This window comes from Micromesistius poutassou (assembly GCF_964030765.1).
Source record: "Micromesistius poutassou genome assembly, chromosome: 3".
Lineage (NCBI taxonomy): Eukaryota > Metazoa > Chordata > Actinopteri > Gadiformes > Gadidae > Micromesistius > Micromesistius poutassou.
This window is the reverse complement of record NC_140273.1, coordinates 5,354,018-5,371,033: the sequence shown is the minus strand read 5'-3', so window position 1 is coordinate 5,371,033 and position 17,016 is coordinate 5,354,018. Positions and strand designations below refer to the sequence as shown.

Below are 17,016 nucleotides of genomic sequence, written 5' to 3'. Positions count from 1 at the left end.
TCCTTAACACAATGGGAAGACCGATGGACAGCCTGAACAAAACCTTGTTATATAGTATTAATGGAATCACATTGGAGTCAAATGACACACACACACACACACACACACACACACACACACACACACACACACACACACACACACACACACACACACACACACACACACACACACACACACACACACGTTATAAACTTCTGGCCTTTTTAGAGTATACTACTTAGTGTTTTGTTTGATTCTACAGAAAATATATGGGACTCAATCAGTCAATGGCAGGGCCCCTTTACTGCTGGACAGCGTCAGTACAGTTGTCAAACAAAATAACAAATACCTTTTTGGGACAAAGAATTGGTCTTCAGAGCCTTTAAATAAATACAAAGAAAATCTAAATCTATTCAGAACTCTTCTTCTTGCAATGATCGATGCAAAATGGAAGCAATACTAAGATGGACTATTACTCATCCTTAACAACCTTTATCCTTATACTTTCAAGCAGATGAAATGACTGTTACCTATCCTATATCCTTATACTCTCAAGCAGATGAAATGACAGTTACCTATCCTATATCCTTATACTCTCAAGTAGATGAAATTACTATTTTCTATCCTTTCTATACTTTATCCTTAAACTATCAAGCAGATGAAATGAGTGTTACCTCTCCGTTCTATCCCTTCTCCTATCCTTCAAGCAGATGAAATGCAATAGGCCTGCATGTGATCCATGCAAGACCATTGAAAGAAATCCATATGACTTCAGGCTTCAATTTAAATACATTATAATCTATTCCTTATTTTACACAAAACTTACATTAAGACAAATCATACTGCAGTGGGAAGCATTGTATTGGGGTAGTGTTTTGTATCGGTGTGCATGTTTGTGTGTGTGTGTGTGTGTGTGTGTGTGTGTGTGTGTGTGTGTGTGTGTGTGTGTGTGTGTGTGTGTGTGTGTGTGTGTGTGTGTGTGTGTGTGTGTGTGTGTTAGTGAGAGACAGAGTAGAGTGCATCAGTGTTAGTGGCCGGTCTGTGCTTGCGGCTCTGAGCTCAGCCTGGACTGCTGGGTCTGGATGTGGGAGACCTGCAGGACCGGCAGCAGCAGCTGCAGTGCATTCTGGATGTAGGTGGTGCTGTTGGAGCCCTGCAGACCCAAGACCCACACATGTCATCACTCTTACTGTGGTCACTGATGCATCAGGAGGACATGGTGTCATCGCATTCATCCTCATCATCTAGCGTCTGTCTAACTTCACACCATCACAATGTAAAGCATCAAATCATCATCCAAATCTTGGATCCAGCAATCTTACCATCTTATAGCAGAACCTCTGGGGGGGAGATGAGATATTCTACTAAAGAAATCCGATCTGCTAGAGTGGATGAGGCGTTCAGAAGGGGATTTTAATAAGTCTTGTATTCCAACAGTGGCCAGACTACAGTGTTTATTTGAAACCGTCACAGACCCTTTTTTTACTGTTTACTGGTGCTAGCCGAGTTTGTTTTTGCCAATTATGCACTCACAGGTCCCTGCCTCCAGCAACATGATGGGTTGAAACTAATATGATGTGAATGAAAGTGATTCACCCAGGTTTGAGCTCCTACGCCATCAGACTTAAGATATGAATCTAGAGTCCTAAGACTACTATCAACTTAATATATAACATTCCATCATCAACATAATATCAAACATCAACTCTTCATCACCATCAGAATTTCCTCTAATGTTATCACATGGACAAATGTAATCAAATGCATGATCAACACTAGTGTTTGATGTGCCTGTTTTTCCCCTATGATTTCATCACGTCTATTTTTCACGCCACCCTGAGTCTACATGTGAATCGCTCGTTCCAGTGGCATTCGTCCAAACGACTCCACAGTAAAGAGGAGACTTCAGTGTTGATAACCCCATCCTGCTGATGCGCAGCTTGGAGAGGCAGGGCACACTCCATCAACACGCGACAGTCATCCTTACCACCCTGACAGCTGCGTTGCCTTCGTCTCAGCCTGATGCCCCTGAACACATCATCACCAGCACCAACATCACCCCCACCACCCCCACCCCTCTGATTAAGGACTGGTGTGTGTTACCTCCAGCAGCACGCTGTCTAGTAATGGATTCACCTCCTCCGCCTTTCTCTGGCCCTGAGACAGACAGAGATGAAAAGGGACTGTAAGCAGCCGTGTACGGATGTGAGAGTAATCCTAATAAGTCCATCTTTCAGAGTGTGAAAATGGAATCAATAGGTAAGGTAGGCAGGCACACACACACACAGACACACACACACACACACACACACACACACACACACACACACACACACACACACACACACACACACAGTCTGGCGGCAACACACACATGCACACAGTCTCTCGCCCCTGCACTTAAAGAGCCAGTGAACCCAAAACCGTGAAAACAAAAAAAATCGATGCCATTTTATCACTGTTACAGAAATAATTCCCCAATTTAGAAAAAGAGGTATAATAGAGGTATAATAATAAAGGTATAATAAAGGTATAATAGAAAAAAAAGGTATGATCGTATGTTTTCAAAACACTGAGTGCACGTTGCAGCCCCAGTGGCATTGTTTTATTTTATTGTGTGTGTGTGTGTGTGTGTGTGTGTGTGTGTGTGTGTGTGTGGATCTCTGTCTGGGCAGCGGTGGACTGCGGCGTCCTAGAGAGAGTTGAGCTTTTCAGGACACTTATAGAAAAACGCCACAGTGTGTGTGTGTGCGTGAGCTCTGTTTGAGCAGTGATTTTATTGAATGTGAGGGTTAGGCTTCCCAGACACCTGTGTGGCGCGTGTCATGTACAACAGCGCTCATTATAACGCTCATATACAACGACAGTACTTAAATAGTATCACTGGGCTGAAACCATGGGGACATTTCTTTGATAAATCTCATAGTGTTCGAATTTCAGCTGAAACAGTGGCACTTTAAATACAACCACACTGTCTCAGTCTCGCTGCAACGCACACACACACACACACACACACACACACACACACACACACACACACACACACACACACACACACACACACACACACACACACACACACACACACACACACACACTTACCCCGACAGTCAGCAGTGTGTCAGAGAACCTCTTGGCCAAACAGCCGACCTCATTACACATAGCAGCGGTCAACCTGAGGCAGAGGAGGCTAAAATCAGATAGACAGCACACACACGTATACATACGTACATGCACAGAATATACAAATCTGCTGTACATACACACACATACATACATACATACATACATACACACCACAGGCATATGGATCGATGTGCATGCATATGAACACACATGCAAACACAACCACACCTTGTGAGGACCTGCGCCTGCTCCCTCGCTGGCTTCTCCAGGTCCTGGCCGTGGAGGATCAGCTCTGCCACCTTGTGGAGCTGCTCGATACTGCGTGCCGTGACCTCTGCCAGGCTGCTTATAGACGACATGAACACAGCCTGCAGGGGAGGGGAGCACCACACCACACACTGAGCCACAGTCCTAGCAGGCATCCGGGCATGCATCCATTGTGGAGACAGGGACATAATGGGAATAAGCATATACGGGAGAAGCCCTCACAAAACACACCAAAAAGACAAACATGCAAAAAAGTCAAACTGACAAATAAAAGAAGAAAAGTGGAGATTGAAAAAGTAAATGTGCATAGTAAACATAAGGGATGGGCATATCCTTTATAAAACTACAGATGTTAAATCCTCTCCCCAAAACATTGAGGTCTACGCTTCAACCGTCGATTAAAAACAACTGGTACAATTATGCGAGAGCGGCTTGTAGAACGTCTGTTTCCGATGTACCATGAGCGCCCTACGCTCCCTTCTGGCGCCGGGTACAAGCAATCGTCTGCAACTCACTTTCTTCCCCCCATTCTCGTCTCATACATAATAAAGCCATAAACAAATCCAGTAAAAGGCTACTAGGCATGAGTAACAGACTAGGGATGAATTATGCCCTTCGTAAGCTTGCTATTCATGACTGTGTCAGCAGGCTAGGCTAGGCCCGTAAGCTGAAGTCAGCATTATATCGGTCTCCTCTTCTGACAGGCGGTTTCACCGGGAGATGGAGCGACGTGGCCGGCAAGCCTGAGAACAGCAGCGGCATACTATTTCATGTTTTTTATCCATGTTTGTTTACATCCATATTCTGTATGTGTACTAAATATAGTTTGAGGCATGATTACACATTACTCATTCGTGCTCCTCTTACCTGTTTATAAAGGTTGTGGAGTGAGAAAGAAATCCGCCGGCAAGTTATGCCTCGCTTACATCAACATAGGAAAAGCTTTGCGCACATGTTGACCATGAAGCCATAAAGGCAGGGCTGATTTGGGGGAGAAGAAGTAACGGGGAATTCCCTCATTCAATTGAGGATTCAAGTCAAACTAACTGAATTCAATGAATAATAAAAGTTGTAACTCTTTATTCTCCATCTTTGCATGCAGCATGTTCCGTGAGAATAAAGGGTGTTTTCCAACCGCCATTTTATTCTACTCTGAACGTCTAGAATAGGAATTTGGTCGCTCAGCGTCTTCACCATCACAGGCTGGTGCCTCATGCTCTAGCACATCTCACTGATGAGGCTGACGGCAGATCGGCCCCAGCATGACCCCATATCTGGGGCAGTTTGAGACTGTATTGATATTGACACAGCGTAATTTCATAAAACCGTGATACACCGATTTGGAAAATCGCCCCCCACTCTACTAAACAGACATTTTATATTAAAATAGTTCATAAATGTTAATAAATGTTAATTCCTTTCCATATTACCTCAATGGATCTGAAGTCCTCTTCTGCGCCCTCCCTGTCTCCCCTCGTCTCCTCCGTCCTTTCCACACCATCTGCTGCCTCCTCCACCTCTCCTTCCTCCATCTCCTTCCCCCTTCCTCCAGTGGTGGCCTCTCCTCCTGGCTGCCCTGCTGTTTCTGTGCCAACGGTCTCCGTGGCGACAGGCTCCTCCACCTTTCTCACCCAGTCGTGGGCTCTCATCCTAGCCTGGGGAAGCATAATAGGCAATCTTATTGGGACCCCATGGTGTGTGCAACATGGCACTGTGATAGGGCCTATGGAGATGCAAAAAGATGATGTGCTTATAATGATGAGATCTCCTGGATGTCCTGTTTTGTTATAGAGCACAAAGCAGCTTTTAGGAATATTTTAATATATATAAGGTGGTAAGTGTTGGAGGTTTGAAAAGTGACAAATAAAAAGTGCATGGGATTGAAACATGTGAGCATGAATGTGCATGTGTGCACGTGAGAGAGAGAGAGAGAGAGAGAGAGAGAGAGAGAGAGAGAGAGAGACTTGCCATGTGTGCATGTTATGCAAATGTATACCTTTGTGGTGTATTGTGCGTGTGAGCGAGACTTCACCTTGTTCAGTTTGTCTGGTGTGGCAGCAACGTGGAGGTCAAAGAGCAGCTCGGTGAGCACACTTACAAACTCCTCGCCGTCCGCAGCTGAGAAACATACACACACACGTCAAATAGTATCTTACATTATAGACATGTTGCAAGTTGCTAATTTAAAGGGTTTCATTGCTTTAATTTTCCCCAATTTGGTTCATCTATTCTATACCATTCTGCTGATTGGTAACAAAAACGTGAAAAAAAAAAAAATCATCATCCTGATGACAAAGTGCTTCTTTACAAACCATGCACATTTTGCCATGCAATACTTTAGTGTGATTGTGCTGATTGACTTGTGGTGTTGATCTGTCAGTGGCCCCTGGACACTCATACAGGCTCGTGGCGGACGCTGAGGGCCACCGTGGAGAAAGAGAATCATCTCACGTCAGCTCTGAGCCTCCATTACTCACCAATCTTAACGCATGAATCGTGCACATGAAAGAGAGACATAAAAGATGCCGGGATGCCTTCTCTGCCTCAGCGCATCCTCTACTTGTGACATGATTGACAAGTGGGACAGCCGGTCAAGAGGAGGAATCCCCATCTGTGTGAGTTTCCTTGAGGAGGCTCACCAACTGTCTTCAAATCTTGACAGATTAAAAAATGTATTGACTTTAACGATGACAATGAACTCCTAGCGTGCCATTCATCAAATAAAGCAATGTTTATATTTATATTGATCATATTAATAAGCTAAAAGGATGAATCGATCGTATATTCAACCATGAAAGTAGTCTGAATCCAATAGTCTAAACTCAGCCTAGAGTGGGGCTTTGTGCGGACCCTCAGGGTCGGGGAGTCGGGGCCACCATGCTGAGCCTGGATGGGTTCCCAGGGGCCACCGATAGCAGTGGCGGCGGAGGCTTGGTTGCGGGTCACTCACACAGGGGGAGAGAACAGTGTACTGGGGAACTAAGATCACCGTTATCCTTCATCTGCCCCTCTCCTGCTCCCTCCGTGGTCTTCTCTCGGTCTCCCTGTTTGGCCTCTTCCTCCTCCTCCTCCATCGCCTTCTCCTCCTCATCCTCTTCATACTGTCTGATGAAGATGTCCTTGATGGCGATCAGCTCCTTCTTCAGCACCTCCAGCTCCTCTTCCTCCAGGGAAGAGAGGAAGGCTTGGACCTGTGAGGACAGAGGGAATCAGTTGTGCCAGGGAGAAAGCGACTGTTTAAGTAATTATTGCAGCACAATTGCAGAAAGATTTAAACTTCAATTATTAAATATGAATAAATTAACTAATAATAAATAACTAAAATGTGTGTGTGTGTGTGTGTACTATTTAAATTGATGAACCACAGACATAATCAAAGAAACAAAATCCTTGTTGATGGAAACCTGCTGCTTATTTTCCTACTTCCTCTTACGCATTGATCTAGCTATTTTATCTTTCTACATGCAGCTGTATCTCTCTATTGTTCCAGTTGTATCTGTATATCCATCTGCTACTTGCACTTGTTTAATCACTACCTTCGCTTCACTCTCATTAGATAGAATCTCAAGGGCCTCCAAGTGGGACAGGCCCTGGAAGTCGTCAAACAGGATGCCGTAGTGGGCCGTGGGCTCGTTGATTGGATGGCTGCCGAGACGAGCCCGCTCCTTCTCCTTGGCTTCCTTTAACATCTGGCCAATCACAAAGCCAGCAAGCCAGTTGAACTTCAATAAAACGATGGCATGGATAGCAATGTTATGAAAATAAATACATTTTTTAAATTGTACATAAAAATATATAAAACACTATTTTAATATTTTTTGTCTTCTTAGACCATTTATTTTGGGGGTGAACTACATTTAATACAGTTCATCTACATGAACAGACTTTAAAAGTACATGGGTGAGAGTGTCTACCTGTGTGGGCTCCTACCTGGCTGAGAGAGACCGTTTTCTGCATCAGAGTTTTGGTCTTCTTGAATCCTGGGTCGCTCTCGGCCAGAACTGTCATCGTCTTCTTTCCAATAAACTCCAAGGCATCCAGACCCCCGCTAAGCACTGTCTTACCCTGAGGGTAAGTAGGGACAGGGGGAGAGGGAGAGATTATTATTAATTAAACTGCCCTGCTCTCAGAAACTAACATAGCTGTGTTGCTTGAAGAACATCTGTGTAGCACTGGCTGCTAGATACATGGATTGTATTCATATCGTAACAGATTCAAATAGACTAACAAGTGAATTGGTATTCATAATGTATTGCTGTTGTTAATGTAATATTATCATGAATGTGTTTGTTATGATTTCCTGTTGTTTGTCTTGTCATGTTTGTAAGATGCTTCTGCAGTAGTAACATCAATCATTCATGCCAATAAAGCTAAATTGATGTAATGGAACAATCAATCAATTTAATTGAATTAAATTTTGAGAGAGAGCGACAGAGAGACTTGCTATGTGTGAAAAAAATCAAACTGTGTGCATTGTTTGTTTGTGTGTGTGCGTGTGCGTGTGCGTGTGCGTGTGTGTGTGTGTGTTCCCTCACAGTGTTCTGCACGGCGTGGGTGAGAGTGGAGAAGACGCCTCTGCTTGCAGCAGCAGCAGCGGAGGGGGGGGGGCCCTCGCTGGCCTCCGCCTGCCCGTCTTCACCTCCTCCCTCGCTCCTCGTCGCCTCCTCCTGCACCTCCTCCCCCACAGAGGTCCTGTGGAGGCGCAGAGCTTCTCCGGCCTTCTCCTTGACCGAACTCAGACTCTGACCTGAGCACGCACATGCACACACACACACACACACACACACACACACACACACACACACACACACACACACACACACACACACACACACACACACACACACACACACACACACACACACACACAAGATGGTAAATGATACTCCATTGCATAAATACAATAACGCCCACAACATTAGGGGCGAGACAGTCAATAAAACCCCAGAGAATTGTCACAGAGAGGAGAGAGGAAGGGAGGGGACCACCTACCCACAGAGGAGCTGGCGCTGGTCAGTAGAGACTTCCCCCATGACCCCCAGCCCCCCCAGCCTGTCTCTTTATCCTGCGGAGAGCTCTGCACACACACACACACACACACACACACACACACACACACACACACACACACACACACACACACACACACACACACACACACACATCTTGTATTGACAAGATGCTGTATTTCACCCCAGGAAGAAGCGATGCGTTTGGGTCCTCCATTCATCCAACACAATTGTTCGATTCACTGCCCAACGTTACCTCCACGTCCGTCCCCGTCGCCCCGCCGGTGTCTGGCTCCAGACTCACCGGCTGGTCACACACCACCAGCGGCCCCTCGGGGCCCCGCTCCGACGGGTGCGGTTCAGCCGGACCGGACCCCGAGCCGCCAGCCCCCCCCGGAGCGGGCGCCTGGGTGCACTCTGGGACGTCAGAGCCCTCAGGGGCCAGCGGGGGCCGGGGCGGTGCGGTTACGGCGGCCGGCGGGTCCGTGTCGGCGTCCTCCTCGGGTCCGGCGGGTTCGACGGCGGGCGCCTCGTCATGGAGGGCGGGGGCGGGGTCGGAGCGGGGGACGGGGGTGTCATCTGGAGCGGCTTGGGACATTCTGAACTGAAGGGACGTGGTGCGTTGGGTCATTGGCTTGTTTACGTATCTGCTGGACAAGTTTGAATTTAAGAGGCCTAGTCCACCGTTGTCACTGTTGTCTTACAATGGAGGACATTGCGAACCTGCAAATGTTTCTTGGGAATATATGGGAATTGGGACATCTAGTGGTTGCATCATGTAACTGGCCCCTCCAGTGTTCATTAAATTAGCCGTCGTTTGGAACGATGTTGTTAGACACAATACTTTATGATAAAAATAAAGCTAAAGCTAAAGTTTGTCAAAAAAATGACAAACAATTATTGTTGAATATACGTGAAATACATTTTCCAGAACATTACTGAAGGTGCGTGCAAGTTTTGTACGTCATATTTTCAGAAGCAAAGTTTTAAAGCAGAGCAGTGATATTGATAAAGAATGCAAACAGGCAACCTAACATGAAACGTTGGTCAGACTATGACATCACTAGGACTTTGTCCTGCTTGTGTTGTTGATGCTGGCTTGTCAACTTATCATCAAAACAACCGAAGACAAGTGGCTTCCTCATCTGAAATAGGCCTATTGTCTATCATTTCAGGTCGCTCTATCCTCTATAACAACTACTCATGACAACAAATGCGGATATTCACAGAAAACCACTTTCCATCACCAATGCGGTGACAAACTATTCTGCGCAATGTGAGCCAAAATATAAATCACGGATTCCCTTACTACAACAACAACGACAACAGATGAGTGCTTACTCAACCGTGGAATGTGATACAATTGACGTTTTTGTTTCAATTCAACGAATAAAACAGCAATATATAAAGTGGAAAGAGTTTTGTTGATGAAAATGACACCGCAACTTACCCGATCGGTGACAGGTCCTCAGCTGCTCCTCTTCCGCCCGCCACGTCGGCAGGCCGTCCGCTGCAGCCGGGAGGTGACGTCAGGAAGCACACGGCGGAATTCAGTGCTGTGCGTTTAATCATTTTCAATTTCGAATGTGTTGGTGTATGTGAACATTAGTATTTAAACACGACGAACAATAAATACAAATTAAACCCGTATTCCAATTTCCTATAATGATTTATGTACAAAACGAGAAATGTTCTCGTTCACTAATATCGGCTCGTTGGTCTAGGGGTATGATTCTCGCTTAGGGTGCGAGAGGTCCCGGGTTCAAATCCCGGACGAGCCCTCACTTTTTGTCTTTTTTTTAAAGCAAGTGTGTTTTAAATATTATGAATAATATTATATATGGATACCTAAGATTATGTCTTTCGAGGTATATTTTGTTCAAATTATTTTTTCTTCGTAATTTGTTTGTCCATAATACAATATAAGACTATACCCCCTCTTACTTTCACAGGGGTGATTTCACATATTGTCATAGCCTGTCTCTGTTAGTTATGCTATTTAGTTTTCGTTCGACCAGATGTTCAATGACTTTTCCCATCTGCAATCTGCGATCATTTCATTACCCTCAGGGAGCGCCTTGTCAATCTTCCCAGCTGCACCTCATTGCCTGATCCCTCCCCAATTATACCCGTTCCGTTCACATCCTTTGTTCCATTCTCGGTTTGCTATATTTGTCATGTCCCTCAGTCATTGTCATCTTGTTATTTTATGCCGGTTATTGGAACTGAGATTTTTGAGTTGTCTTCATACATTTCCTGGGTCCTCGTCGTTCTCGTTGGATCCAATCCCTTTAGTTTCTGCTGCACCGCTAGCACTGGTCGTGACCCATATTATGTTTGGGACATTTGTATTGTGTATGGTGGTCTATCTTGTTGTAAATATGTTGTGTTGTGTTGTGTCCGTATATTATTACTTTTGAAACAATTGAAAAAACAACATAATACAATAAACTCTTGTCACGCACTCAAATGTTGTGGGTTTATTTAGCATTTTGACACGGGCACACACGTGCGCACGCTCGCACAAACGCACATGAGCGTTCTCTCATACACACAAGCACATAAAAAAACACACACACACACACACACACACACACACACACACACACACACACACACACACACACATGCGTAAGACGCAAACACACACAAAAACCAAACCACTCAATTCTACAAATATTATCAATAACTTTAATAACGGGTATGAATAATATGCAAAACCGCAAATAGAGCTGTACAGTATGTTCACAGTTCGACACAGTTCCCTTTGAATTACCAATAGATTAAAAGATAAGGTTTAATATAGACACAGCTTTATATACATTTATATTATCCACTGTTAAGAGTATCAAAATGATCATTTGTTATAAGAGTATCAAAATCATGCTTAATAAAAACCTGTAATTGCCCTTTCAGTCTACAATTATTTATCAAATATATTACAACATATATAATTTGCAGAGATACAAAAAAGCAAATAGGCACAACATATATTGTGGTTCAGCTTAGGTGCTACATTCGGTGTGTGTATGTGTGTGTGTGTGTGTGTGTGTGTGTGTGTGTGTGTGTGTGTGTGTGTGTGTGTGTGTGTGTGTGTGTGTGTGTGTGTGAGATAGACTTATCTCCACTCCCTTGGCATGACATGGTTTGAAAGTGACACATTTGAACACCAGAACACAGGCTGACATGATTGTTTTCAATAAAATAAATGAATGCATTTATCAATAAAGTAAAGGCAATCAAATTGATGAATGCATTTATCATTAAAGAAAAAGCAATCAAATTCCATGACAGAGTAAATGGAAGGGGGATTTTTGTTTATATAAAGTGCATATTCTCTTGTTGTACTTATTCTGAAAAATTGCAACTATCTCTTTGCCAGTGAAAAATATGACTGGCAAAAAGTATAACAATTCTGATCTAATAATAAAATAAAACAAAAAACGAGTGTATGAAATCGCCATTTTGTAATCTGGTAAATCGTGAACGCTGTTTGGAGTCAAACTCCTGCTCCTGACAATAAATACAAGAGCAACATTCCCTGCCTATCACTTAACATATATTAAAAAGTAGAACAAAAGAAGACACCATTTTGTCACATTATAAACCAACGATATCATATCATAGATACACACGCGCAAAGTCAATGGTAAGGCACACAATGTATTGCTTCTACCCTTAAACCATATATATCCTTAATGTACAATAATGCCCCTGTGTAATCATTTAACTTTTCACATTTCTCAATACAAAGGTTAACCACATTCTGGGAATGAATTACACCTATACCCTTCTACCCAATTATGAAGACCTTATTATGTTCAACAAGTGCATATTTTGTGTTTGAATGGGCATGTACGTTTGATTGTTGTGTTTAAGGATGCATGTGTGTATGTCTTTAAGTATGTTTTTGTATACTTGAGTGCATGTGTGTGTGGGTGTTTGTGTGTTGTGTGATGTATGCATGTCTGTACGTGCGTGGGGTTGTTTATTTGTCACTGTGCATAATTGATTGTAAATAAGCTACCAGTCCATCTTGACACTTCATGATCCAGGCTAGTATAGAGGCAGGTGCGGTGTGTGGTGATATTGTAGCGTGTGGAAGGTAGACCGGAAGGAGGAATAAGCCACAGAGATACACTGCATGTAGCCATGCTAATAACGGTATCCCAGTTCTCTGTACAACACAATGCACACTGGTAGGCATAATATGACGCATACATTCAGATATCGTTCCTGCATGGAACAAAAGAAAAGGAGGAACGTTAACACATATATAAACGTGTACATTTCACATTATATTGGTGAGGTGAGAGCATGCGTGTGTTAATCTGTGTGTTAAAAAGTCAAAGGTCCAAAAGTTTAGACAAATTTCTCTGGACATGTTGGACTGCTGAGGAGAGATGATAGAGCTTATATATGCGTGGATAATATCATTAAAATCAGCTTAGGTGCGCTGCGTGCCTTCTGCCAGGAGAGCAGGGTGAACTGAACTGGTGCTGATGCTGTGGTCGCTATGGCGACCAGGAGGAGCCACAGGCGCCCAGGCCAGCTGAGCGCCCGATGGAGCCCCTCCATTCAAACAGACTAGAGCCTTCACGACGGATCAGAACTCGGAGAGCATCAGTCCCCGCTACAGGTCCTAATGCTGAGCGGCTGCTGGTTTTGTTGAAAGGGCAAAAGCAACAACAACAACAAAAAAAGAAGCTGTTAAAGTGGTTAGGTAGCAAATATTCTCGTGGTAGTTCAATAAGTTTCAACAGAGAGGTGCATAGAACGGTGGAACAGGTTCTTCTTGTGAAGGCCGGGCTGAAAGTGTTCTCAACGTGCACCCTGAGGAACGGTTCCTCTCTGCCTTTGTGGGTCACTGGCCTCCTGAGGCCTAGTTCCTGAAGAGTGGTATAGTCCAATGTGTCGGCCGGAAAGCCCAAAGTGGCCATGGAGCTCCGCAGGTTGCAGCTGCCATTGAGCCGTGTTGAAGCGGGGCTGCGTTCATCATTGACAAATGTTTTGACTCTGTATGGGTTTCACCTCACACCAGGAGGTGGCGCTTCTTGTGCAGAGCCAGGTGGTCGGAGCGGGAGAAGCTGCGCTCGCAGTCGGGGCACTGGAAGGGCTTGACGCCTGTGTGCTTGCGGAAGTGTCTCGTCAGTTCGTCTGAGCGGGCGAACTTCCACGTGCAGCCCTCCCACATGCACTTATAGGGCTTCTCGCCTGCAGGGAGAGAGAGAGGACAGGCAGGTGAGTACGTTCCTCCCTCCGATCTGCTCACCAGTTGGTACAGTCCACCTGAACACCCCCCCGTCCTGACCTATCAGTGTGTCTCACCTGTGTGTGTCCGGCGGTGAGCCTTGAGGTGGGAGCTCTTGGTGTACACCTTGTTGCAGCCGCCAAAGTCGCAGCGGTGGATACGCCTCTTCTTCAGCGTCTCGGGGGAGTCGGGGGGCAGGGGGTGCTTGGCGCCCGGCTGGACGATGACAGACGGGTTGTTACCCCTGCGCAGCGTCAGAGGAGAGGGGGAGGGAGAGGGAGAGGGAGAGAGAGAGAGAGGAGAGAGGGCGACCGTGTTAGAGGGATGTCCGGAGGGTCATCGGGTCTACTGTGTACCATTTATGTTCACACTTTAATGCCAGGCTTAATGTTGGTGAAGTTTTCTTTGTCCTGTGTGGTCGTAATGCTTATTGTTTTTGTGTTTTTTCCATGTTATTGATTTCAAAAGCAGTATAGTTATTCCTTACATCAAGCACACTGCCTGTATTAACCTGAAATCTGTCTCAATAATAACGCTATGTCATTCAGTCTAACCTGATCCACTCAACCTATATCTGTGTACCTATCTATCTATCTAACTACCTGGCTTCCTGTAGCTATAGTCAATAGAACAATAGTTGTATTCCACTGGGATAAATTGTATGTTTCTTTCAACCTAAAATCGGTCGCAGCCACGTGCCAAATGTGACCAATAGGAGGCACTGTTGTCGGTAACTTGCGTAACCGTATAAAAAAGGAAGTTAATACATTTCTATTGAACAGCCGTCCGGCTCTTTGTATTTTTCCACTATCTTGCGCCACACTTTATAACCCTGTGATATCAGGAATGCTAATACATTATACATATATAAGAAAACGTAGTTGGAATGTGGCATTACTGCATAGCTATCTTTGTTATCACAACTTGTTAACAATCTGAGAAAATTGTCAAAACTCTTAGGAATGATAAAGAAAATTGAATAACAAGTGTCCACGGTCACACTGTCCAACAGATGGCCTGTGTGTGTGTGTGTGTGTGTGTGTGTGATTCTGTTTGTGTGTCACTTGAAAAACACTCACATAAAAGTTGAAAACAGGTGTCAAGTGATGAAATATTAAGCTATTAAGCTGATGCTTATTATTGTGCAAGAGAATGTAAAACAACCTTTCAAACAAAGGCGGGCTATACTTTTACACCCTTGTGGAGCACACCTAAACACACACACCCACGCACACACACGCACACACACACTCACATACAAAATCACTCTGGCAACAACATCCCTAATTTTCAGCTGTGTTGAGTTGAAGAACTATATAACTATTAGTGAGGTCAGAGGTTTGACATGGAACAATTCTGATGCCTAATCACTGACGCAGACACATATCTACGGCAGACAAACCTCAAAGCTCATTTAAAATATAGAAATGACTGTGTGTAAGTGTCATTTCCCTTTGAGCTCATCAAGCTAGAGATGAACACCGCAGCGTGAGGAGACAGGTTCTCTGTCTCACTGGCATTGACGCCATCGTAAGATAAGGATCTAATGCTCACTCATAATAGCGCGGGATGCTGGTGGCTGAGGGCGATACCATCTCATGGTTTGCGTAGGGGTCGTGACCGTGATCCAGCCGGGGCTCCATTTTGATTGGCTTGTGCGCGTGTCGGAGGGCGTCGCCCAGCGTATCGGAGGGCTTTGTAGAGAGTCCTGGAGAAACAAAAGAATGGGTTGTGAAAGTCTGAGGGCGACCTATGAGTACTGTACATAGCCACCTGCTGGAAGTGACTCAAGACGGCTGCAAGAGTATAAAGACCGTTGGGAAATAAGATAGAGAGAGAGAGAAAGAGAGCAAGAGAGAGAGAGAGAGAAGAAGAGTGAGTGAGAGAGCGAGAGAGCGAGAGATCGAGAGCGAGAGAGCGAGAGAGCGAGAGCAAGAGAGCGAGAAAGTGAGAGATCGAGAGAGCGAGAGAGCGAGAGCGAGAGATCGAGAGAGCGAGAGAGAGAGAGAGCGAGAGAGAGAGAGCGAGAGATCGAGAGAGGGAGAGAGAGAGAGGGAGAGAGAGAGAAAGAGAGAGAGAGAGAGAGAGAAGAGAGAGCGAGCGCTCACCTGTCTTGTACTCCCGGCCTTCCTGCCTCCTCTGGTGCTGCTGCGGGTGATGGTGCGGGCGGGGGTGCGGGTGGTGGTGGTGGTGCTGCTCGTCGTCGTAGGCGACCGCCGAGCTCACCATGATGGGCTGGTGCAGGTGGGCGGGGTAGAGGACGGGCAGCATCACGGGGGACACCACCACCCCGGAGCCCTGGAAGACGCCGGGCCCCGAGGCGCCCAGCACGGGGCCCAGCATGGCGGGGTAGTGCAGGGCGGAGGCGTGGTGGGCGGGGGTGGGCGGGGAGCAGCGGTGGTGCTGCTGCTGCTGCTGGGGCCGGTGCGGCGAGCAGCGCGGGGAGGCGGGGCTCCCGGAGCTGTAGGGCGAGGGCGGGGAGCTGCGCACCGAGGAGAGCGGGGACAGCGGCGAGGAGGAGGAGAAGGGCGGCGTGGACGAGGTGGAGGACACGGAGCAGGTGGAGGTGGACGAGCGCTTGCTGACCGAGAGGTCCACGGGCTCCAGCTGGGCGTGGCCGCCGGGCAGGTGGGCGGCGTGCGCGGGGGCGGCGCCGGGCGCGGAGGCGGGGGAGGAGGAGTCGTGGAACTGGATGTGCGAGAGGGCGTGGTGGGAGGCGGCGAAGGCGCCGCCGTTGGTGGGGTGGTAGAGGTGGGAGAACACCAGGCTGTAGGACTCTGGGGTCTTCACCAACGAGGGGTACAGCGACTGAGGGTGGGAGGGGAGGTAGAGAGAGAGAGAGAGAGAGAGAGAGAGAGAGAGAGAGAGAGAGAGAGAGAAATAAAGGGAGAGAGAGAGAGAGAGAGAGAGAGAGAGAGAGAGAGAGAGATTGAAGGACAAGGAATAGAGACAAAATATTAGAAATCAGCCATACAGAGTACATTCAATTTAAAACACATGCAACATGTTGTTATAACACGTGTTAATGTGAGAGTTGGTGCTATGAGAAGGTTGTGGTGTAAAGTTTGTGCAACTGAACTGTGTTTAGCAATCTGCTAGTTGGCGGCTGTGTGTTCTTATTTTATGCAAATATCCACAGATCTGCCACCAGCTTTTTACGGAAGTAGTGGAATGTGGAACCATCTGTCTAGACACTGTCTAGATGCAACTGTGTGCAAGGATGTTTATGCTGTGTGTGTGTGTGTGTGTGTGTGTGTGTGTGTGTGTGTAAGTCAGTAAGTACTATGGCAGTTTTGAACATGTTCAGGCATGTGCTAGTAGCACTGCAACGGGTGATTGAAAAACACAAAATACACAAACTGACACAGACATGCTGACACA

At 46.0% G+C, this 17,016-nt stretch overlaps 2 protein-coding genes and 1 non-coding gene across 7 annotated transcripts in view; 1 reads left to right on the top strand and 2 right to left on the bottom strand.

Moving 5' to 3' along the window:
• Positions 1–874: 874 nt before the first annotated feature.
• Positions 875–9,898, bottom strand: fam114a1 (family with sequence similarity 114 member A1). 3 transcript variants are annotated; one of them, XM_084465919.1, is made up of 13 exons: positions 9,835–9,898; positions 8,641–8,988; positions 8,368–8,452; positions 7,911–8,122; positions 7,306–7,440; positions 6,912–7,064; positions 6,326–6,566; positions 5,408–5,493; positions 4,806–5,030; positions 3,337–3,476; positions 3,085–3,157; positions 2,086–2,139; positions 875–1,135 (listed from the first exon to the last, which is right to left on the bottom strand). In XM_084465919.1, exons 2-13 carry the CDS (start codon positions 8,980–8,982, stop codon positions 1,010–1,012), a joined length of 1,872 nt encoding a protein of 623 aa, XP_084322045.1. In that variant the 5' UTR covers positions 8,983–8,988; positions 9,835–9,898; the 3' UTR covers positions 875–1,009. The 3 variants fall into 3 exon arrangements, with proteins under 3 accessions (XP_084322045.1, XP_084322046.1, XP_084322044.1); XM_084465920.1 differs by having other exon boundaries at positions 6,365–6,566; positions 8,641–9,031; positions 9,835–9,875; XM_084465918.1 differs by having other exon boundaries at positions 8,641–9,031; positions 9,835–9,874.
• Positions 9,899–10,093: 195 nt separating this feature from the next.
• Positions 10,094–10,165, top strand: AC3HAE_011286 (transfer RNA proline (anticodon AGG)). The gene has a single exon. It is a non-coding gene; the product is annotated as a tRNA-Pro (tRNA).
• An 896-nt stretch (positions 10,166–11,061) lies between these two features.
• Positions 11,062–17,016, bottom strand: part of klf3 (Kruppel like factor 3 (basic)) — a 9,312-nt gene continuing 3,357 nt past the window's right edge. For all 3 annotated transcript variants that reach the window (XM_084465620.1, XM_084465621.1, XM_084465619.1), the window contains 4 exons: positions 15,744–16,443; positions 15,190–15,343; positions 13,713–13,879; positions 11,062–13,598 (listed from right to left, as the gene is read on the bottom strand). In XM_084465620.1, coding sequence (XP_084321746.1) covers positions 13,417–13,598; positions 13,713–13,879; positions 15,190–15,343; positions 15,744–16,443 — 1,203 coding nt within the window. In that variant the 3' untranslated portion in view covers positions 11,062–13,416. The remainder of the gene's footprint in view (positions 13,599–13,712; positions 13,880–15,189; positions 15,344–15,743; positions 16,444–17,016) is intronic.